Source organism: Parasteatoda tepidariorum, chromosome 1 (genome assembly GCF_043381705.1).
Source record: "Parasteatoda tepidariorum isolate YZ-2023 chromosome 1, CAS_Ptep_4.0, whole genome shotgun sequence".
NCBI lineage: Eukaryota > Metazoa > Arthropoda > Arachnida > Araneae > Theridiidae > Parasteatoda > Parasteatoda tepidariorum.
Window position 1 is genome coordinate 1,260,697 of NC_092204.1, and position 24,559 is coordinate 1,285,255.

General features: G+C 31.9%; 1 protein-coding gene across 3 annotated transcripts in view; it reads left to right on the forward strand.

Annotated features, from left to right (window-relative positions):
* The first annotated feature begins 7,068 nt into the window (after window positions 1-7,068).
* Window positions 7,069-24,559, forward strand: part of LOC107444932 (tRNA dimethylallyltransferase) — a 39,881-nt gene continuing 22,390 nt past the window's right edge. For all 3 annotated transcript variants that reach the window (XM_016059217.3, XM_016059226.3, XM_016059211.3), the window contains exons 1-5: window positions 7,069-7,465; window positions 11,164-11,301; window positions 16,378-16,476; window positions 19,359-19,579; window positions 21,531-21,673. In XM_016059217.3, coding sequence (XP_015914703.1) covers window positions 7,307-7,465; window positions 11,164-11,301; window positions 16,378-16,476; window positions 19,359-19,579; window positions 21,531-21,673 — 760 coding nt within the window. In that variant the 5' untranslated portion in view covers window positions 7,069-7,306. The remainder of the gene's footprint in view (window positions 7,466-11,163; window positions 11,302-16,377; window positions 16,477-19,358; window positions 19,580-21,530; window positions 21,674-24,559) is intronic.

Consider the following 24,559-nt stretch of genomic DNA (forward strand, 5'->3'; position numbering starts at 1 on the left):
GTATACAAAAAAAAAACTATTTTTTGGGGAGGAAATAGCGAATAATAGCTAATAAACGGATAGATTTTATTTATTTATTTATTTTAATTTATGTTATTTTTTTCAATATTTTAAATCGAATAAAGTGTTCTAAATGTGAAAAGAAATATTTTTCTTTGCTAAAGAGTGAATAATGGCTGAAAAAGGGACAGAAGTCATATCAGGAGGCACGCACACATCACACCCCGTAACTCCCTATAATACTAACCTATAAAATTCAAACTCTGCCCAAAATTAGAATTTAATGTATCGAACAATTGTACTGAAGGATTTTTTTATAGACCAAATAGTGGACCCACAATGGGCCAAAATAAGTTTTGCTTACTAACCGGGAGGAGGTGTTTTAAGCTAAATATTCGCGGGGGAGGTATGTGAAGCATGGCGTAGTTGGTAAAGCTGTGTGGCAAGTTAGATTTGTTGTTCGAAACCCTGAGACGGTCGACATTAAAATTTTTTCTTTTTTTATATATTATTTTTTTAAATATATTTCATGAAATTTCAGCGAGAATCAAGTGTTCTGCATACAAAAAAAACTATTTTTTCTTTGGGAAATAGCGAATAATAGCTAATAAACGGATAAATTTCGGATAAATTTTATTTATTTATTTATTTTAATTTATATTATTTTTTTAACTTCTTTTCAATATTTTAAAGCGAATAAAGTCTTCATTATGTGAAAAGAAATATTTTACTTTGTTAATGAGCGAATAATGTCTGAAAAAGGGACAGAAGTCATATCAGGAGGCACGCACACATCACACCCCGTAACTCCCTATAATACTAACCTATAAATTTCAAACTCCGCCCAAAATTAGAATTTAATGTATCGAACAATTTTATTGAAGGATTTTTTTATAGACCAATTAGTGGGCCCACAAAGGGCCAAAATAAGTTTTGTTTACTCAACGGGAGGAGATGCTTTAAGCTAAATATTCGCGGGGGAGGTATGTGAGGCATGGCGTAGTTGGTAAAGCTGTGTGGCAAGTTAGATTTGCCGTTCGAAACCCTGTGACGGTCGACATTCAATTTCTTCTTTTTTTTATATATAATTTTTTTTAATATATTTTTTGATATTTTAACGTGAATCAAGTGTTCTGTATACAAAAAAAACTATTTTTTCTTTGGGAAATAGCGAATAATAGCTAATAAACGGATACATTTTATTTATTTATTTATTTTAATTTATATTATTTTTTTAACTTCTTTTCAATATTTTAAAGCGAATAAAGTGTTCTATATGTGAAAAGAAATATTTTTCTTTGCTAAAGAGTGAATAATGGCTGAAAAAGGGACAGAAGTCATATCAGGAGGCACGCACACATCACACCCCTTAACTCCCTATAATATTAATCTATAAATTTCAAAATCAGCCCAAAATTAGAATTTAATGTATCAAACGATTGCACTGAAGGATTTTCTTATAGACCAATTAGTGGGCCCACTATGGGCCAAAATAAGTTTTGTTTACTAACCGGAAGGAGGTGTTTTAAGCTAAATAATCGCGGGGGAGGCATGTGAAGCATTGCGCAGCTGGGAAAGCTGTGTGACAAGTTAGATTTGTTGTTCCGGGGGCCACGGGTTTGAAACCCTGAGACGGTCAGATTTTCAAAAAAAAAATTTTTTTTGTTTATTTTTAATTATATTATTTTTTTTAATGTGTTTTTCGATATTCTGGAGGTTCCTGCATGTAGGAAAAAAATTTTGTTTTTTGGAAAAGTGGGAAAAAACTGGAAAAATCCAGGAAAATCAGTTTATTTGCCCTTTTTCGACTTATATTGTAACATTTTGGATATTCTAGCATGTATGGGGTGTTTTCTGTGTGTGAAGTCCAGCAAAGAAAGCGTAATGGAATAATAAAAAGAAAAGAATAAAAAAATAAAATGGCTCGAGAAAGGTTCAAATTTCAAGACCCCCTAGCTCCCTTTAATATCAAGGTATAATTTTCAAGCTCGAACCCTAAGTAGGGGTCTATGTTCCAAACAAGGATGCTGAAGATAATTCTAATAGGCCAATTAGGGGGGTCACTGTGGACCCCTAAAGGTATATTGCGAAGATGAGTGGAGGGAGCTTTTGAAGCGAAACTTTGGAAGGCTTTACGTGTCAACGTGGACTGGAAGGTAGGCCACCAGACAAGCAAGTTTGCTGCAAGACGGAGGAGTACTGGGTTGGAATCCCAGGGACGGTCAAATTTTCAAAAAATTTTCTTTTCTTTTTTTTTTTTTTTTTTTTTTTTAAATTATATTATTCCTTTTATGTGTTTTTCGATATTCTGGAGGTTCCTGCATGTAGGGAAAAAAAAATTTTATTGGGAAAATGGAAAAAAACTGGAAAAATCCATTAAAATCAGTTTACTTGCTCTTTTTCGACTTCTATTGTAACATTTTGGATATTCTAGCTTTTTCTGTGTGTGAAGTCCAGCAAAGAAAGCGTAATGGAATAATTAAAAAAAAAGAAAGGTTCAAATTTCTAGACCCCCTTGCTCCCTTTAATATCAAGGTATTATTTTCAAACTCGAACCCTAAGTAAGGGTTTATGGTCCAAACAAGGCTGCTGAAGATAATTTTTATGGGCCAATTAGGGGGGTCACAGGGGGCCCCTAAATGTATATTGCGAAGATGAGAGGAGTGAGCTTTTAAAGCGAAACTGTGGTAGGCTTCACGTATCACCGTGGACTGGAAGGCAGGCCACCAGACAAGCAAGTTCGCTGCAGGAAGAAGGGGCCCTGGGTTAGAATCCCAGAGACGGTCAAACTTTCAAAAAATTTTCTTTTTTTGTTTCTGTTTAATTTAAATTATATTATTTTTTTATGTGTTTTTCGATATTCTGGAGGTTTCTGCATGCAGGAAAAAAAATTTTTAGTGGGAAAATTTGAAAAAACTGGAAAATCCAGGAAAATCAGTTTATTTGCGCTTTTTCGACTTCTATTGTAACATTTTGGATATTCTAGCATGCATGGGGTGTTTTCTGTGTGTGAAGTTCAGCAAAGAAAGCGTAATGGAATAATATAAAATAAAAAAATAAAAAGAATAAAATGGCTCGAGAAAGGTTCAAATTTCAAGACCCCCTAGCACCCTTTAATATCAAGGTATAATTTTCATACTCGAACCTCTGGTAGGCTTCACGTGTCACCGTGGACTGGAAGGTAGGCCACCAGACAAGCAAGTTTGCTGCAGGAGGGAGGAGTCCTGGGTTCGAATCCCAGGGACGGTCAAATTTTCAAAAAAATTTTCTTTTTTTTTCTTCTTTTGTTTATTTTAAATTATATTATTTTTTTATGTGTTTTTTGATATTCAGGAGGTTCCTGCATGTAGGGAAAAAAAATTTATTGGGAAAATGGGAAAAAAACAGGAAAATCCAGGAAAATCAGTTTATTTGCTCTTTTTCAGCTTCTATTGTAACATTTTGGATATTGTAGCATGCATGGGGTGTTTTCTGTGTGTGAAGTCCAGCAAAGAAAGCCTAATGGAAAAATAAAGAAAAAAGAATAAAAAGAATAAAATGGCTCGAGAAAGGTTCAAATTTCAAGACCCCCTAGCACCCTTTAATATCAAGGTATAATTTTCATACTCGAACCTCTGGTAGGCTTCACGTGTCACCGTGGACTGGAAGGTAGGCCACCAGACAAGCAAGTTCGCTGCAGGAGGGAGGGGTCCTGGGTTCGAATCCCAGGGACGGTCAAATTTTCAAAAAATGTTCTTTTTTTTATTTTGTTTATTTTAAATTACATTATTTTTTTTAATGTGTTTTTCGATATTCAGGAGGTTCCTGCATGTAGGAAATTTTTTTTATTGGGAATATGGGAAAAAACTGGAAAAATCCAGGAAAATCAGTTTATTTGCTCTTTTTCGACTTCTATTGTAACATTTTGGATATTCTAGCATGCATGGGGTGTTTTCTGTGTGTGAAGTCCAGCAAAGAAAGCGTAATGGAATAATAAAAAAAAAAAATAAAAAAATAAAATGGCTCGAGAAAGGTTCAAATTTCAAGACCCCCTAGCTCCCTTTAATATCAAGGTATAATTTTCAAACTCGGACCCTAAGTAGGGGTCTATGGTCCAAACAAGGCTGCTGAAGATAATTTTTATAGGCCAATTAGGGGGGTCACAGTGGGCCCCTAAAGGTATATTGCGAAGATGAGAGGAGAGAGCTTTTGAAGCGAAACTGTGGTAGGCTTCACGTATCACCGTGGACTGGAAGGTAGGCCACCAGACAAGCAAGTTCGCTGCAGGATGGAGGGGTCCTGGGTTCGAATCCCAGGGACGGTCAAATTTTCAAAAAATTTTCTTTTTTTTTTTTTTTGCTTATTTTAAATTATATTATTTTTTTAATGTGTTTTTCGATATTCTGGAGGTTCCTGCAAGTAGGAAAAAAAATGTTTTTATTGGGAAAATGGGAAAAAACAGGAAAAATCAAGGAAAATCAGTTTATTAGCTCTTTTTCGACTTCTATTGTAACATTTTGGATATTCTAGCATGCATGGGGTGTTTTCAGTGTGTGAAGCCCAGCAAAGAAAGCGTAATGGAATAATTAAAAAAAAAAAGAAAGGTTCAAATTTCTAGAACCCCTTGCTCCCTTTAATATCAAGGTATTATTTTCAAACTCGAACCCTAAGTAAGGGTCTATGGTCCAAACAAGGCTGCTGAAGATAATTTTTATAGGCCAATTAGGGGGGTCACAGTTGACCCCTAAAGGTATATTGCAAAGATGAGAGGAGGGAGCTTTTGAAGCGAAAGTGTGGCAGGATTCACTATCACCGTGGACTGGAAGGAAGGCCACCAGACAAGCAAGTTCGCTGCAGGAAGAAGGGGTCCAGGGTTCGAATCCCAGGGACGGTAAAATTTTCAAAATATTTTCTTCTTTTCTTCTTTTTGTTTATTTTAAGCTATATTATTTTTTTATGTGTTTTTCGATATTCTGGAGGTTCCTGCATGTAGGAGAAAAATTCTTTTTATTGGGAAAATGGGAAAAAAACTGGAAAAATCCAGGAAAATCAGTTTATTTGCTCTTTTTCGACTTCTATTGTAACATTTTGGATATTCTAGCATGCATGGGGTGTTTTCTGTGTGAAGTCCAGTAAAGAAAACGTAATGGAATAATAAAAAAAAACGAATAAAATAATAAAATGGCTCGAGAAAGGTTCAAATTTCAAGACCCCCTAGCTCGTGCTCTTGCGCGCCGAAGCCTATCAATTAAAACGTATTGGCGTTTTATATAATATAGATTAGCCATATGATGCTCACTACGTGCTCTTTCGCGCCGAATCCAATCAATTAAAAATGAAAACTGTTGCTACCGCGAGAAAGGAAATATCATCGGTTTTATTGATACATACGTACGTATTAGCGTTTTATATAATATAGATCGATAAACACTAGTTTTGTGTTATAATTCATAAAAATACTCTACAAAGATCGATTATTACACGTGGATCAATATGAAAATTCCAAACGTGTTTAACAATTCCTATGGTGTGAACATCACTTTCCCTTTTTAATACCGTTATCTTTTGATGCCATGACAAATTGCTTGATCGTTGGATTCTCATCACTGTGATATATTGTCATGTATTTGGCCGTTCGAGGCTTTCATTACGAACTATCACGCCTACGCAATCGAATTGGGACGTTCCCTCTCTAAAAGTTTCAGTTTAGATTCCTCACCTGTTAGCGTTGAGTTAAGACGCATCTTTTGTATTCTAAATTCGAAGTGTTGTAATTAATTAATAAATAGTTCTTGTTAAATATAAGAGTGTTATTTCCTTAAACCCCACGCTATGGGACAGCACATATATAATATTATGATACAAATATTATGTTATTAATTATGTAATATATAACGTGATTAATAATGTCTTATGTGGATCTTAAAAATGTTGTCTTTCCAGAATATTTGAATATGATTTTTGGGATGCCTTATAAAGATAACTTGAATCGGAAACTCAAAACCGTGTTATTCTTGTTTCTATTGGCTAATAATGCTCTTTCATGTATTTCATTACTATATATTATGACTATTTTGTGAGTATTTTATGACTATTTATGACTTATGTGAGTATTTTATGACTATTTATGACTCTTTTGTGAGTATTTTATGAGTATTTATGACTTATTTTTCGGACATTTCTACAGAATCTGAAAAGACTTCAGAAACACCTTTACTGGTTGAAAAGAATTTTGGGCCTATTTCATCGTCTACAATTTCTAAAGCTGCTACAGAGCAAGGCAACGGAAACAAAAGAGTGAAGCTTGTTATTCCACCCCAAGTGACTGGATCTGGGCGTACAGTGCGCATTCCAGCACGTTATGCATGAGGTTCTTCATCGTTCGAGTAACTCACTAGGGGGGGAGTGCTATGGTGCGCAAGAGCAATAACATAACAAGCATTTATATTTAGTTTTATGAAAAATAAAAACAACGTTGCTAAGACAACTCAATATTAATTACTATATTGACGTTCCAGACATTGGGATGTAAAAGTATTAATGGATTTATATATTTTATATTAACGGTAAATAACTGTGTATATGGATGGTTGGCCTAATGTAAACAATAACAAGCGTCCTTAAACCGGAAGAAATTTAGAAAATTTCCGGTGTATCCCTCCGCTTATGTTATGACTATGAGGCGATGTGTAAATAAGCCTAAATTCTATGCAGTTTTGTTATTGTAATTTGGGTTCAAATCTAAACGTAATTGTACCATTCATAAGAGCTTTCAGAAATGTATTGATACTCAAAGGTCGTAAGGCCAAAAAAAATTTTGAAAGTTAATATCTCATTGTGAATAATTCTTAAGGTTTGCCATGTTTTGTATTTTATCCCTTATTTAGCTACATTGGAATAAAATGTCGCAAAAATATCTTTTTAAGTTAGTCTGATTAGAAAATATTCTTAAGATTATAATATTAATATGATAATGCTGAAGTTTAAAGGCTGAAAGAAAGAACTCGGTACATGTGAAATACTGCAAAAGATATGATAGTGCGTACATAGTAGGAAGATAGAAAACCTTCCGTTACAGGGTTATAAGAAGATTGATGGATATGAGCTAGCGCCAAGCTCACTCCGCTCAGTTACCAATTCCCAAATTGACCAAATATCAATATTAACCAGGGGTGCTTGACTTCGGTGATCTGCTGGGAACTCCATGTCTTAACGATCAGTCCACTGCGGGACAAAAATAGAAAACCGGAAACTTCGTGTTCAGAAAATGAATAATTTTTCATTCTGTGTTTGAAAAAGGCTTAAAATGAGCTAAATTTTAACTTTCATGCTGCAAATTAAGAGATATTTAACTTCGTTAATAATGTCTAAGTCTAGATTGCCAGTTGTTGTAATCTTAGGATGCACTGGAACTGGAAAGTCTAAACTTGCTATAAACTTGGCTACAAAATTTGGCGGGGAAATAATAAGTGCAGATTCAATGCAGGTGTGTTTTGCATTCTCTTAAAATAACTTTTTCAGGCGTATAATTCTTCCAACTAATAAATTCAGTTACAATTGCTCATATAAGAGTTAAAATATTTAATAGACTTGTAATTCCTTTGTCTTTTAAGTTGCAATGCACGTACAGAAATAGTTTTTCTACTTATCAGGAAGTCGAGACAATTTTTAAACTAAATCCGACAAAAATTAGAATCAATTGCACCACATTGTATGTATTCATTTGTTTTGTATTATTATAGACACCGCTCTCTCCAAAAGAGTTGGGAGATGAAGGAATGGCAAAACAGCTCCGCAACTCCTTTAATCATCATATAGTGCGTATATATTATGATGAAATCGGAGATATTTCCGTATCGTGATCTATCGAGCCAACTACAATCGCCAGGGTGCTAAAAAGATTTTTAACACAGATTTTGCACATTTTTGAAAAAAAAAAAGAATATGTAGATGTTTGCAGGGATGTTGTTCATGTTATACCTTTCGAGTTGGTCTTTTTCTGAGATGATTTTTTTTACTTTCTCGTGGGCCACTGCCCACAAGTTTCCAATTCTGCCGCAGATCACGATATAGAAATCCCACAAAAACTATAATACGCATTTTAATTTTTCCATTGTGCCGGTCAGGCGGTTAGCGTGCCTGACTGCGAAGCCAATGGTTACAGCTCCGAATCCCGCTCTGGGCATGAATGTTTCTCTCTTTGTGTTGTTTTTGTCCTCTGTTGTGTGTGAATGTGGCCCACCCTATGAACGAATATTTGTGGCATGGGTAATGTTGCTCGCCTCCGTGACTTAGGTTTACAGGTGCCCACTGGGTAATGTTAAATAAGCAACACTTCCTGCATCTTCCCAGGTGAAGAACGAAAAGTTCAGTACCTGCCGTTAGCGATAAAAAGAAGAAAAAATTTTCCATTGTTGTTTATAACTTAAATAATAAATATTCTTGAGCCAAAGTGATTAAGCATTCACTTGATGAGACTTGTGTTCGAATTGACATGTTAATTCACATACTGCTCTCGCTTTGCAGTAGCAACAGTTCCTAGATACAATACATTCATTGGTAACGGGATCATACCAGGGATATTTCCGTATTGTGATATGTTGTGCCAACTGCAATCGCCAGGGTGCCAAATAGATTTTAAACTTGCAAATTGAAAAAAAAAACATTTAGATGTTTGCAAGGGGGTGGTATTGAGTTATAACTTTTGAGTTGATCCCTTTCTGTCATGATTTTTTCTTTAGCTTATCGAGGGCCGCTGCCCGGAAGTTGCCAAGACTTGGCGATTATTCTGCCACAGATCATGATACGGAAATCTTCCCAATTGTACTATATAGCTAACTCATAATTTAATTTTAAATACTTAAATATTATTAAATCTAATAATTAAAAAGCTGAAAGTACTTAATGTATGTTGGTGCTTTTACTATAAATAAAATTTTCCTTTTTCTTATTATGGTAAGATTTCCTTATCGTGATTTGCAGCAGAATAATCGCTTAATTTAGTTAACTTACGGGTAGCAATTCACGAGAAATTAAAAGAAAACATCACTGAAGGTGACCAACACGAAGGGTATAACTTGTAGCAGCCTCTAGGCAAACTGTTCTATGTTTGTTTGTTTTTTTAATTTCAAGTTTAATATCCATTTGGCATGTAGGTGATTGGCACATCAGATCATGTACTCTTTGAGTTGGTCTATATGTTTCCTCTTTTTTTAGTTTCCGTAAAGTATTATTCTGCCGTAGTTCACAATAAGAAATCTTCCCTCCGCCGTGGCAGAATCGCACCAACATTGTCGCAGAAGGCTACAGAGGTCTTGCAGAACGATTTTTCTTTTGAAAAGTTACAAAAAAATAACCTTTCTTTTCTACAGAAATTTACACTTAATATTCATGCATTTAGATTATCACTTTTTTAACTTGCTCAATTCACGCCACACTTGATCTAATGTTTCGGCAGTTATTGATTTTCATGTGGTTTTTAAATATCCCGAAATATATTTCAAACATTCTGGAAAATTGTGCATTTGAGTTCTTAAAGGCAATATGGATATTCTATTCGCAGTTAATGCTATTGATTTCTCCGTAGTTTTTAAATCCGATATTTTTCTTCGATATTATTTATTACCACAACTTAATCTCAAAGCAAAACACACATTTGAGGCGCCTGAATTGCGTGATTTTGCCGTCAATCTTTTTATCGGCAATTACAAATACCGATTTCATAGTTTTCGATTCTTTTTTTGTGATGATTATTTACAAACGGCGAAGAAAGAAAAAATTTGAGCATTTCCCAGCCCCTGCCCCCCCCCCCAAAAAAAATACAAATTTATTACATTTTCAATTAAAAAAAAAACATATATAGTTCTTTCTTTTGTAAACACAGCACTTTTTTTATTTTAAATTAATACCATATATGTTAGTTATTATTAAAAGTATCTTGCAGAAAGATATTAGTGATAGAGAGTTTTGTTACAGATAGCTCGAAAAAATTCTCCCACAGGGCTTTCCTCAAACTTCAAGCAGTAAAAGTTTACAGTATTGCTCTACTCTTCTTTTGTTTTTTTAGAGATTTTTTATTGTCTTGCAGTAAACAGGGAAAATTACTTTGAGGAGTAGGATTTATCTTAATAAGAAACCACGATAAAAATAGGCGAATAGAAAATTTTATTTATTGTAAAAGATTCTAAGTACAGCGCCCAATTCAAGGGGTGCTCTATCCCATAACATATATCTACATTCTAACCAATTTCATATACAAGTAAAATTTCCAAGTTTCAGTGATATCTTTTAATTTAAGGGTTTTCTATTATATTGGATTAGACCGATATACTATACTGCATGATCATGTTGTGTTATTAAGTCCTTGATTATTATGTGAATGTTTTTATTTTATAATAGTCGTTAAGCAGCTGACACAGATTTTCGAGTTTACAACTACTAGTGTTCAACTCCATAACCTTGTAATTTTGAACCTAATCCAGAAAGCAAGGGATGTCCTGGATCAAGTATTAGGAGAAATTTGCCTTCTTCTTGATGGAACTAACCCGTTACATGGAGAGGAAAACCTACCATAGTAAGCCAAAACCTCGTTAAAAGGCTCTATCCCCTGAACGGCTCTTAATGTGGGAATAGACTTTTTAAATATATCAGAGCATGCTATTGGATGCTGAAAATTCTTCATCCTTAGCACAAACAAAGCACTACCTAGGTTGAACTAGTATTGAAATTTGTTTCATAAACTCAAATTTCTAATCTTAATTTTCAATGTCTACAATGACATTGTATTTAAGCCACAATGGCTCAGGGGATAGAGCGTTCCAATGAGGTGAACCGGCTTCGAATCCCGACGATGGCCGATCGATCGTGCATCCGGCTTGCACCAGCCACAGGCGTGAAATATCCTCAGCGGTAGAGGAATCGTGGGTCCCATTGCGCTCAGAGAACCTCCTACGAAAGAGCGCGAGTTGGTCCCGTGATCTTTTCCTCCATGTAACCCAAATGCGGGTTAGTTCCATCAAAAAAGTGCACACGAGGCAAATTTTTCCCAATACTTGATCCAGAAGTTTCCTTGTCTTCTGGATTGGATTCAAGGAGTTGAACAGTGGTAATTGTGTTGGCTGTTCAATGACTGTCATGAAATAAAATATGTATATTTTTAAAGCTAAAATATTTATTCATTTTTAGGTTTACAAAGGATTAGATATAGTTACCAATAAAGTTTCTGTTGAAGAACAAAAATTAGCTCCTCATCATTGTATTGATTTTCTTGATCCTCTTCAACGTTATACTGTTGTTGATTACAGGAATCAAAGCCTTCCATTAGTATCCTTTCTTATAATCTGCTCTTATTCAATTAAACTTAAATTGTCTCTTTATTTAAGTGTGTAGTCAACCTTCTTCTATTAAAATGTACATAGTCTTATATACTAGTGAATTGTAAATTTGTAGTGGTAGACACACTACAGTACCAGCCACCAGAATTATAGCTGGGATGGAATTCAATGAATAAGTGATTCATTGCTGTTTTTGTAGCTGTATTAAGATCAAGTTACTTTTGAATGCTGAATTGTTCATAGTCATGGGTCGCTCTTGTGTTGCCTTTAGCAGTCGAGTGTGTGGATCGAGACTGAGTAGCAACAGGAGGTGGATAATGCCGCATATAGCAAGTCAACTGTTCAGTTCTGAGCTATTTTGCCTTTATTATTTCAGTTATCTCTTTTTGGAGCGCTCTATTTGCGTTGACTCCATCCTAAAGCTACGTACGTTTGCTGATCGTTTTTCCGAGATTGCATGTCTTTTTTTTTCCTTCTAGCCATCTTCATGTTTTTTTTTTTTCTTTTTCTCTTAGGGGAAAAAAACTCTGATATTTTTAATGTGGTACTCATATTTAAGTTATCACTTAACTAACTCTGTTCGCAACGATTCCATCCTACATTTGCACCACTTATTCATCATTTTCTGTAGTTCTCATAATTTTTTTATTATTTTTCCGTGTAATTTTGCAAATGTTGATGTTTTTAATACAGTACAGAAACCGTTATCCGGAAAACCAAAAAAAACGGAACGAAATTCGATACATTTTCCCGCCATTTAAATAAAATAAAAAAAATTTTCCTCCTAAGATTTTAGGATTTTTCTTTCTTTTTTGAAAGATTTTTACCTTACCATCATTTTGGAAATAATCATTAGTGTATTTCTTCATCTTTTTTTCTTATTTTTTACAAATATATAGATATTTTTTTTCGTTGGGTTCAACAATAAAAAATACGGCATTTTGTAGCGATTCAGAAAACCGGAAAAATCAGTTATCCGGAATAGCGATGGTCCCGATCATTCCGGTTAATCGATTCCCTACTGGACAATGTTATTACGACCAGCAAATTTTTATTTCGATCTATCTCTTTTAACCACTCAGTTTATAACGATTGCAGCATAAATCCACATTGTTTGCCGATCGTGTTTTTTGGTAGTTATTTATTACTTTTTGGCAGGGTTCGTTGATTTAAATCAAAGGAGTTTCTTTAAAAAATCATTGATTTAAATCAACTAATTTTTTTTATCTATATATATTGATTTTAAAAGTTAAAAAACAGTGTTTTAAATTTTTGATACTTTTATTATTTTCTTTTCTTAGTATTAAAATTTAATTTAAATAAATTGCTTCATTAATTAATTTTAGTTAACGAAATTTCTTTCTTGGTGTGTGTTAAATTCCAACACATTTGAAATTACATTTTTAAAAATCTTTTGATTCTTGAGATTGAAAGTACAGATTAAAGTAAACATTTAATGCTGTCTTAATATAGACTTGCATAGCTGTAGAAAGTAATTAATAAACATGAATTCTTTTCAAAAAATAATACAAATAATGTTAATTAAAATTCTTCCTTTTGAATGAAAAAGCGTGAATTAAAATCTACATCATATTTTATTGGTGGAAAATGTATATTTCAGAAGCTTGAGGTTATATTAAAAGGAAATTACCCTAATATCAGGGTTGGCAAGTTTTTGACACATGACGGTTTATACCTTGGTTTTTACCGTCATGTCAAAAACCCATAGTTTTGATAAAACTGTATTTTAATTTGAGTTTAACTGCTTATGATTTAAAATTAATTAATTTTTGGACAATAAAATTAGAAAAAAAGTTGTTAAAAGATATTTAAGAACAGATTTTTTCATTTTCCCAACATGATTATATCAAATCATACTATTTGAAGTAAAATATTCTGATACTAAACAAAATTTTCAACATTTCCAAGCATCATTTTGTTTGGCATATTACATTACTGAAGAATGTCAAGTCATCCCTGACTTAGAGTTGCTAGTAGTTACAAGTTTTTAAAGTTTTGTTTAGCTTATTTATAATATTTAAGAAATGCCGAATTTTAAATTCTTCTTTTTAGTTCTTGAATTTATTAATAATTCCAAGTTTTTTTTGTTTGTTGGTTTATTTCTAACAATTAAGAAGTGCAGAATTTTGAATCCTTTGCAAATCAAGCTGTAATGATAAAAGTTAAGTATCACTATTTTCAATAAGTATGTTACAATATTTCTGTATGAATGTATATCCTTCTATAAGAATGCGTGTATATAGTTGCAAAATCAATAGCAATCATTTACAACATTCATTTATAAAGGCAATTAAGTGAAAATAGTATATTGTCCGCTATATGCCATAAATTAAAGAAAACAATAGATTTTTGACGGTTTTTACCACTGTCATGTCAAAAACCAGTTTTTCAGTTGTCATGTCAAAAACTTTTTTCTCATAATATGTTTACAGTATCTTTGACATTATCTGATTTTCTATAAAGAAATTTTGTGAAAAAAAATTCCAATGAGTACATAGATTTTCTAAATTTTTTTTTTTAGCTTAACTTATCTATTTTGATATAGAATTAAAAATTAATATTTTAATATAAAAATATATAGATTAAATATTTATTTATTTTTTGATGAATGACTACATTTATAAACACAGTCTGCTACATTTATTTTGTCATTTTAAAAATCAAGAGAAAAAAAAAGAAATCACAATTTTAAATTAAAGTTATGGTTTGCTAACTGAAACTTTGTTTTAATAGTTAAAGTACAGGGGTCTGTCCAAGCCAAATTTACTACCGTTTAACGGTACCTTTACAAATTCAACTTTAGGAAAAATGATAGAATAATCACACAAAATACTTTTTCTTAAAATTTTATTTTTGTGTCTCGTAAGAAACGATAAATCCATATTTTTACTATATTTGTGTTGATTTTTTAATATAATTTTTAATTTTCACAAAATAGGTACCTCTCAGAAAAACCCAGACAGACCCCTGAAGTATTCTTTAAATTCTCTATTTCATCTAGTCTTTAAATTTTAATCATGCATTTGTTTCAAAATGGTTGCTATGCATTCAAAGCCATGTATTATAATAAAAAATTATTTTAGTTAGAGCTTCTAAAATATTGTTACAATAAGTTTTAATATTAAGTTAATTTGATTAAACATTTATAATTTTTTTTAATCATAAATTAAAGTTCTTACAGTATATTTAAATAAAAATCAAAAAAATCTGATTTAAATCAAAAAAATCCGATTTAAATCAAAAAAATCTGATTCTTTTGATTTTTTTTAAAAAAAAATCAAGAACCCTGGTTTTTGGCCATTTTCATGTAATTTTTCAAATTTAAACATCATTAATTTCATGTTATTAAGACATGCAAATTTAAATTTGAGCTATCACTTCTAGAAACGCATTTGCTTTAAAAAAAATTTATAACTTTGTTTAAAAAATGTTGTCTTTTTATAACTTTGCACTGTTTTGGATCTTATAACCTGTACCATTTTAAAAATGGATAACAGAATTTTTCATACTGTTGAACGCGTAACCGCTAAATCACATTACTATTCGAAGACTTGCTATAGAGAAACTGTAGTTGAGGGTTCTTTACAACCACAGAGTAGTGATTTTTTTCCTTCTTTTTGACAGATTCGTTCATAACTTTTTTGACAGCATCCCCAGGTCTCTTCAAATTTCCTAATCAAACCCTTCTTCAATGTAGGCCCTTTAAAAGAAGATTTTCGTGCAGATCTGGTAAAACTTTCTTTCTTGATCTTTCTGCTGTAAGGATATGATTAACAATGATGAAGAGGCCGGGATAGCCTGGTTGGTAGGGCACTGGGCCCATGTTCAAGAGTTCGGGGGTTCAATCCCCACCTGAAGACTCCCGGTGTAGTAAATGGTGACCGATGCATGTTAAATCTATCGAGTCACAAAGTTCTCCATGTTTCTATAACAAATCACACCTCTGGGGATACTGATCCAGGAGCTTCCTTATCTTCTGGATTAGGTTCAAAATGACAAGGCTACGGAGTGGAATTTTACTAGTCCCAAATCCAAAATTGAGTCGGCTGTTCGGCGACGGATATAAAATAAGATATAGCAATGATGAGGCAGTTTTCTGGCTCTAACTGCAAGTCTCTTTACATATTAGACTAATTTGCATCAGCAAATTTTGAAAAGTGCCCTCTGGTGGTCAAAATGTGAACTATTTTACGTCAGAAATCTTTTTCTACGGTCCATATAACACATGTGCCAAGATCTTCATCAAGATTCAATGTGCAAAACTGATTTTAGAGGAGTTTGAATGGGGTCACTTTAATTATAACAGGGATGTTATAGGCAACCAAAGACGTTAGAAGTTGCAGAAACTCACTTCACTTTTATTTATTTGTTTATTATGTTGTTACTTATTCGATCGCAACTACCACTATGACTTACAATTCAAATTATTCATATTTAAAACCAAAACGATATTTGCTTTCACATTCCATTGTAAACTGGGAAAAAAAAGTTGCTAATTTTAATTTCATTTTTAGTCTCCGTGGTAACCTTGTTATAACCATACTGCATAATGTAATTGAAATAGATAAAATTTCTTTCATATAGTAATACAAATTTGAAACTAAATGGTGTAATATTGCAGTTTTTCTATTTTGATGATAAAAGTTCCCTAAAATTTCCTATGTGTAGAATATTCATTATGCAACAGTTATCATGAAATTTATATTATCTCATAAAATCTACTGGATTTTTTCCTGTCCATGTTGGCCGCTATATATATAATAATGCAAGTTTGAAACTGTTTCAAAATGGTATATAACCCAACATTCTTTTAACTTATGTCCTAAAGAGAATGCTGGCTTTATTTGCTGCTCAAGCTCATCATTATTTGTGAAACTATAGTGATAAGTTAGTAGTTAATCAGAAATTAATTTACATTTGTTTATGTTAAGTTTTATATTGTGTGTGTTTGTATTAAAATTAATTCCATTAGATATATTGAAAGGGAAATAATAGTTTTGCTTTAAAAAATTTTACCTGTAACTTTTCTTAATACAGTTATAAGCTTACTAAGTTGTACCAAGACCAAAAATTACCAATTATTGTTGGAGGCACAAATTATTATATTGAGTCTCTTTTGTGGGAAGTTTTGATTCAACCAAATGTAGGTACATTTTTACAATAATCTTTTTAATTCCTTTTATGGTTTGTCTATAGAAAGAACTCCCCTACCCATGAGGCTGTCTGCTGCTATGGAAACAAGAAACAGTGCATTTAAAAAAATGAAGCTTCTTTCTATTGAAATTCTCTTGCTGACAAAATCTGTCTTAAATATTGACCCAACACACCTACTTTAACTTCTAACCACAGTCTCTGCTTCAGACAAAATGGCTAGGGTGTTTCTTTACATAGACAAACTTTAATCTTTTTTTATTTGGTTTTTATAAAAGAAGAAAATGTCTGCTTTGTTGATTTATACGATAAAAGAAATGATTTTAATAGAAATAAACTAATTCCTTGAAATTCTAAGACCATCTATTTAAATACCATTTTTAATCAAATAAATAGAATTAAGAGAATATGTAGTATTGTTTATTTATCCAAAAAACAAATAGACAAATTCTTTCAAAATTTGATTTAAAAACAATGGATACCCCACTAGTTGAGTTAATTTATGTTATTATAAATAAATTTACTAAAAACATCTTTGTTAATTTATATAATTTTTACCATGTTCAAATCTGTGACTGAAAGTACTGGCAATTTATGTTTTGAACTCTTCTCTTTTTCTCAAATAAATGTTAATTCTCTAAAATGATTAAAATTGTATAATTAAACATCAACCTTATTAATTATAAACGTCTGAATTTTCCAGTATAATATTACTTTCTGCTCATCCATTTTTTGGGCCTATCCTTAGTAACTAACAAATCAAACTCGCTTCAGTACTGCAGTAAGAATGTGCTATAAAAAAAATCCCTATGCTTATGCTTTTACCTCAATTCACATTTCTGTTTTTATATTTTATAATCTGGCTATTTTATTACGGAAATATTTTAGATCATTCTTGAAGATTTTCCCGTGCATGTAAGTTCATTTGAAATCGCTACTCGCTTTGTACATTTAATTTTGTTCTGTTTTGTCTTTACATTTTATGTTCTGATTTTTATTACTTAATGTGTTCTATTTTGTTTTTTAAAAAGATTTTAAGTGCTCCTCACACTATTGTATTGATATATTTTGCTTTGGCTATATTGATAGAAAGCACTGCTTTTTGCAGATGTAATGATGAGAAATTTTTTTCCGCAATTTTTTTTGAAATAATTTTCTTTTTTCATTATTCTGTAATTTTTTCCATGTTTTCTCGACATTTTGAACTTTATATATTATATAAGATAGACACAGATAACTATCTCCTAAAAAAAAATCCTTGCTCCCAATCATGTGTTGGGAAGCTAAGATTTCCTTAAAAAGAAAGAAGAGGCAATTTTTTTTTCATTATTAAAATTAATAAAATATAAGAAATTTTCTTTTATCCTTTTTTTTTCTTAATTGTTGTTATAAGAATTGGGGGTTTTAACACCTTTTCTAAATTTTCTAAGAAAAATATGCATGTGAAATAGTTTTTGAAAGAAATGTTGTTATGTTGCAAAAGCAATAATCTACAATTGAAAGCAATTATTACTTCTTTCTGAACTGGTTATGCGATAGAATCCAAGGTAAAAATGTTACTAAACTATCAGTTGCTCGCGGAACTAGATGACAAATGTTGATATATTATGCAATTCAACATCTGAATTTAACACTAAACTTAATGTATACTTATTTCTACCATAGCCGGTCAAATGACGGTACTTTATGTTTCTTGATTGAATGTATGAAATATGGATGTTAGGAAGGAAGTGAACTAAAAAAAAATTATTAATTTATTATATTTAAACAAAATTGTATATTCCCAATTTTTATCTATTACAAACACAAATATCAAGAATCTTTAATTCATTGCTCAACGCATTTTTTACATATCCACATTGTACATTTTCCGCAAACATATTTCTTCTAATTATTATTATTTCTAATAATAAGTTGACTGGGTGGCGCAGTTGGTTTATCGTCGGCTTTCTGAGCCCAAGTCTGCGGGTCCAATCCCAGACACCAGATTTTCGGGATGCAGAAAATCCTCATTGGCCATGACGTATGATTATGTGGCATATAAAAGATCCCTGGAGTGCCTTATTGGCTCTTGGCATTTCCTAGTGCACTTTAGCATCCAAATAGAGTCTCGGTGCTGCCATCTAGTGTGGCAGAAACTGGACGTCCAAATTAACATGACCAACGGTATCTCACCCATTGTGGTAGTCCTGAAAGAGTGGATACCACCTCTGGAGAACGCACTAGGTCTGCTCATCGGCAAGACCGATTGTGCAGCTCATTGGAAATTTTAAAAAATATTTCTAATAATTATTCTTATAATTAATAATATTTCTTCTAAGAACTTGTGCTGTCTTGATTTTTTAAACATTTTTCTGGGTAAAAACTAACAGTCAGATAGAAATGGAGTAAAGCTATCAAAATAAAATATAAGCTACTTACCAAAACATTTAGTTTTTGTCGCTTTTTCTTACACAAAAATGCCAATCTAAAATTTTAGTTAATTTCTTGAAATTTTGATTTACAGTTATTCTGATTGAACTAACTACGCAACAGTCTTTGCAGAAATGCCCAGCTCATCGAATGCAATACTTTGAACATGCATGACATAGTAATTTCTGATCCTTTAACCTTATAAAGCAATAAATTGTTCTCCCGGTCAAATGGCCAGTTGTGGTAGAAATAGGTACACGACACGTATTGTTCGGAACAAACAAAATATTAAAAAAATAAAATTATAATAATGGAATATCAACTATACATAATTGTTAGAAAAGGTCATGAAGTGAAATGTGCAAAGACGATAAGCCCATTTTTGATACAAAAGTTCTTAAACGGCTATTTGACTGTTATGGTATGTTTAGTGTTTAAAAAAAAAATTTTTTTCTTTACTAGGATAATCAGAATATTCTTTTGTATGAATCTGATAATGAGTCTCCATCATTTCATGCACCATGTGACGCAGCAGAATATACTGCGGAAGTTGTCTTAAAATACAAAATTACTCAAAATTCATTGGACGGTGTTCCTAGTTTAGATCTGCACAAATGTTTAAAAGAAATCGATCCTGATATGGCTGATGCTCTACATCCTCAAGATAGGAGGAAAATCATTAGGTAAATAAAAATTTTAAAAATTATGCATTTTATTAATTTTTAGCTTAGTTAAGCTTACTGTAGTGTATCTACCACTACAAAAATATAATTCCATTCCACTAGTATAAAAGACATGTTAACTCGAATCTATGGGGGGTACCTTTTCATAGGAAAAAGTTGACATTGTATATATTCCTGGTAACTACTCTCCCCACATTGATGACCTGGGCGGGATGTGAACATGCCTACCTTGACGTAAACTCCCACTTTGATGGATTGCCCACATTGAACAGTTGACTTGTGACATTGTCTACCTCCTTGTGCTGTTGCTACTCAGTCTCGATTACACGCAACATCAGCCTGTATACACTCGGCTGCTAAAGGCAACACAGGAGTGACCACGACAGTGAACTTAATACAGCTCTCCCAGCTTCTTACAAAAACAGCAATGAATCAACTTTTGGTATCCGTTCATCAAATTCTGTCACAGATATAATTCTTGTGGGGCAGTACTGTAGTGTATCTACCACTACAAAAATATAATTCCCTTTCACTATTAAAAAAGACGTGTTAACTCGAATCTATGGTGGGGTACCTTTTCATAGAAGAAGGTTGAAATTGTCGACATTCCCGGTAAGTACTCTCCCCACACTTACACTAGAATGCAGAAGTTTTTGGTCAACACGTTAAAAGCAATTTAACGTTTCTATGATTTTTTTATAGAGATTATTTCCGTTTTATTTAGTCAAGCCAACATATATATTACACTTGATTTCAGAATTTTTACTTTTCTTGCAATCTAATAGAAAATGTAACCTTCTTTGGATTAAATTTAAATCTTTGGACTCAGTTCAGTTGAATATTTCTTTTTATATATATAATTCGAGTCTTGTAAGTACTGATTCTTCAAAAATAAATGTTAAAGTTAAAATCATGATTTCTGTAAATAAATATGTATTGTATCTTCGATTGTATTTTCATCCAATTCTTAGATGTAAGAAAATTGCTTCACGAAAAACAAATACCCGGCTGATATGATGTTTGATTTAAAGTGAAGCGCTAACTTTGCTTCCTGGTTGATAAGCATATTAGGAATGTTTAGGTATACATTATTTATTACATTTCCAATCAGCCATCTATAATATTGAGTTTGACCAAAGACTTTTACACGCTGGTGTACTTTCTCGATTTTTCTTTTTTTTCCAGAGTCATCAATGCGTACCTGCCGATTCTCCTGTTTTTTTAATGAAGACTCTATATTCTATGACTATCTCCTGTTTACCCATACATTCTCAAATTTCTCCTTATTCGTTGAAGATAAAAAAAAAATTAAAAAATTTTTGGCGATAAAATATCCACTGATGGCAAAATTACTTCTCTTATTCCTCAACAGATAGTGCTGTTGTCAATACTTCAGTATGTGGAGTGTTAAGAGCTGGTCGTTACAAATACTGCATCCGGCTTGCACTGGCCACAGTGCTGACATAAAACAACCTCAGTGGTAGACAAATCATGGATTTAAGTCCCCTTGCTGTCAGGCTAACCGTGGAAGGATTTCTTGGTTTTCCTCTCCATGTAACATGAATGTGGATTAGTTCCATCAAAAAATCCTCCACTAAGGCAAATTTCTCCCAATATTTGATCAAGGAGTTCCCTTACCTTCTGGATTGGGTTCAAGGTTACGGAGTTGAACATTAGTAGTCATAAACCCTAAAAAAATTGGGTTGGCTGTTTTAATTAATTATTAATAATGGTTTACAAAAATCTTCTTTAGCTTGAGATTTCTATGCATATTTTTTACCTCGCTGCATAAGTGCCTATATCATTTCCAATTTCTCTTTTTGACTTAGATGATTATGCAGGATGTATCTAACCTTTAATTGTAGCCAGTAAAATATCCGATACTTTGTTTTTCCAATGCTGGCAGGTGTGCCAATGAGTTAATGTTAATTATATATGCTTGTTGTCACAGAAGCTTACAAGTTTATCAGCAGACTGGTTGTCGCCATAGTGAACTTCTAAAAAAACAGCATTCTCAAATTGGAGGCTCAACAGTGGGCGGACCTCTGCGTTTCAAAAGAATTCTCATGTTTTGGTTGAAATGTGACAAGGATGGTAAAAATATTTATTTCATTCTTTAAGGTTAATTTTTTATACTTTAATAAAACATTAATTTTATATTTTAATTAAAATTAATTTATTTATTAAAATATATAATTAATTTTATATTTTAATAAAAAATTTCTTAATATATTATGTTTTTGAACACTTCAGTTTTGTGAACATGTAAATTTTTTATGTTTTTCTCTTTTTAGTATTTAAATTTAATTTTTTTTTCATAATTAAAGGTCTGATATGTCTTATTTTTTTTAATTCACTATGTTTAACAGATTTGCTTTTGATTTTTTTTATCAATAAACAAGCAAGAAAACTATGAAAAAATATTTATCACTAAGACAATCTTGACAATCCTATTCGTTTAATGTCATATTTTGTGTATTTTATTTTTTTAAAATATTATTTTATCTAGTTGATTAAGTAGGATTTTAACTATTGTGGAATTCAGAGAATATTTACATATTTATTAGTTTCTGTTGTCAGATGATTTAGTATTCTTAACCCTTTCGAGCCGACTGTCACATATATGTGCCAGCAAGAAACGCGCTCACTTCCCGACCGACACACCCGCGTGTCAGAGAGTTTTCTCGTTCACCCCCGACCGTCACTTATTTGTGCCAGCGTTTCGGAACGTTTTAAAAAATGAAATTTCTTCCAAAAGATGGCATTGTATGTCCATATGGTTTCAGATACATGTAGATTTGACCTTCTACTCAAGATGAAAGTACATTCACGTGGTTTTTAGGGGAAGGAGTGGAGGGGGGGAATGTTTTATGAGGGCTCTTTAAATTAGCACGTGATATTTATTTACAGTAAGTAAGGGAGTTTTTTTTTTCTCTCGCTACTTTCGATTTTCGGATTAGTTTTTAGTGGATAATTAGATCTTGTAGGCTTGAATTTTTTTTCTTTTTACCGTTAGAATGTCGAAGCGTCGAAAATTTTTAACTGAGCTGGAAATAGAGGAAATTATGCGAAATATTTAAACTTATTAATATTTATATTACATTTAAACAAGAAATAACTTAAGTAAATAAAGTATCCATAGAAATATATATAAAGCATATGTCACTTAAATACTCTACAGAACAATATTAAACAACGCGCTGATATTTCGGTAATTTCATGGAATTAGGCTTAACATCGAAAAACCCTCCGGCCCTGGGGAGACACATGCTAGAGAGACTGCCGGCCTCAGCGGTAAGCGCGCTTTGCGTCGCGAAAGGGTTTAAAAAAAATATTTTTTTTGTGTGTGTGTGTCAACTAGTATCTGTGTATAGCAAAGTTTCTAATAAATTTATTAATATTAAATTTTAACATTTGATATCAATGTCAAATCTGGAAGAAGCTCAGATGAATTATGTTTATTTAATTTGCATTTGATATTTATATTAATGACAAGTTAATCTCTGTGAATAATTATTAGTTAATGATTTATTAATAAATATTTTTTTTGTAATTTTATCTCTTCAGCATTGTATGTTGAAAAATTATATTTTAGTTTGCTTCTAGACCTCATGCAAGAATTCCACAACCATGGTAAATTTATTAAAAATTAAATTCTTACAAAAATTATATTGTTTGCTTTGGAAATGATATTTTTTTCTAACTGTTATTTATTCCGGTGACAGAATTTATTCGGACTTTCTGCTTCCCTAGCACTAATATTTTGCTTTCAGATGCTTTTAATTATAACAATTACTAACTTAAAGCCCTGTGGCAGAATTTTTTCGAGCAATCTGCAACAAAATTATATCTTTCTGCAACATATTTTTAATAATAACAAACATATATGTTACAAATTTAAAATAACAAAATCGCTGTGATTACAAAAAAAAAAAACTATAGAATTTTTTTTAATAAGTCATGTAATAATATTTTTCATGTAATATGTTTTCATGGTTACTAAGAGCAACTATATCGTTCATTTTATTCTGTGGCAACCCTGGGTAAAAGAAACACTCCACTCATTATTGTTTATGTCTCCTTCTTAGTGCTGTTTATACGAGGGGGGGGGGAGATAATCTACCTTTTATTTTGTTTAAACTTAATGTTTTTGGATGAAGTTGTAATTGCTGTTCATCAGTTTTTAAATCGGTATTTCAGTTTTTTTTTTTTACATTTCAAATTAAGGTACATTAAAGACTTATAGTAGAGCTAAGAGGATAACTTAGCCTGTAGACCCCGTAGCAGAATTGCAGCAACATTGCCACAGAATGTTAGACTTCTTGCAGAAAGATTTTCTTTTGAAAAGTAACAAAAAAAAAATACTTTTCTTTTCAATAGAAATTTACATGTAATATTTGAATCATGCATTTAGATAACACTTGACGTCCTCAATTTACGCCAATAGTTTCGTAAATCCATGTAACATTTTTATTGTATTTTCGGCTGTTATTGATATTGATTTTATGGTGGATTTTAAATATCCCAATGTATTTCAAACAATATGAAAAATTCGATTCGTGCATTTGAGTATTAACTTTTTAAGGCAATATTTCTATTGAATTTTCAGAAGTAATTGCTATTGATTTCTCCATAGTTTTTAAATCCGATATTTTTTATACAATATTATTTAGTACAACAACTTAGTCTCAAAACGAAACACGCATTTAAGGAAACCGATTTGCTTGATTTCATCGTCACTTTCTTTTTCAACAATTACTACTGACAATTCCATGGTTTTCAATTATTTTTTTGATATGATAATTATTTACAAAATGCAAAGAAGGAAATAATTTGTGCGCCCCCCCCCCAAATGTGAGAATATCACCCATAATATTAGAATAAAAATTTATTACATGTTCAAATAAATACAATTATGTGTATATTTTTGTGCAGACGCAACACTTATATTATTTTAAATGATTAACATATATGTTTGTT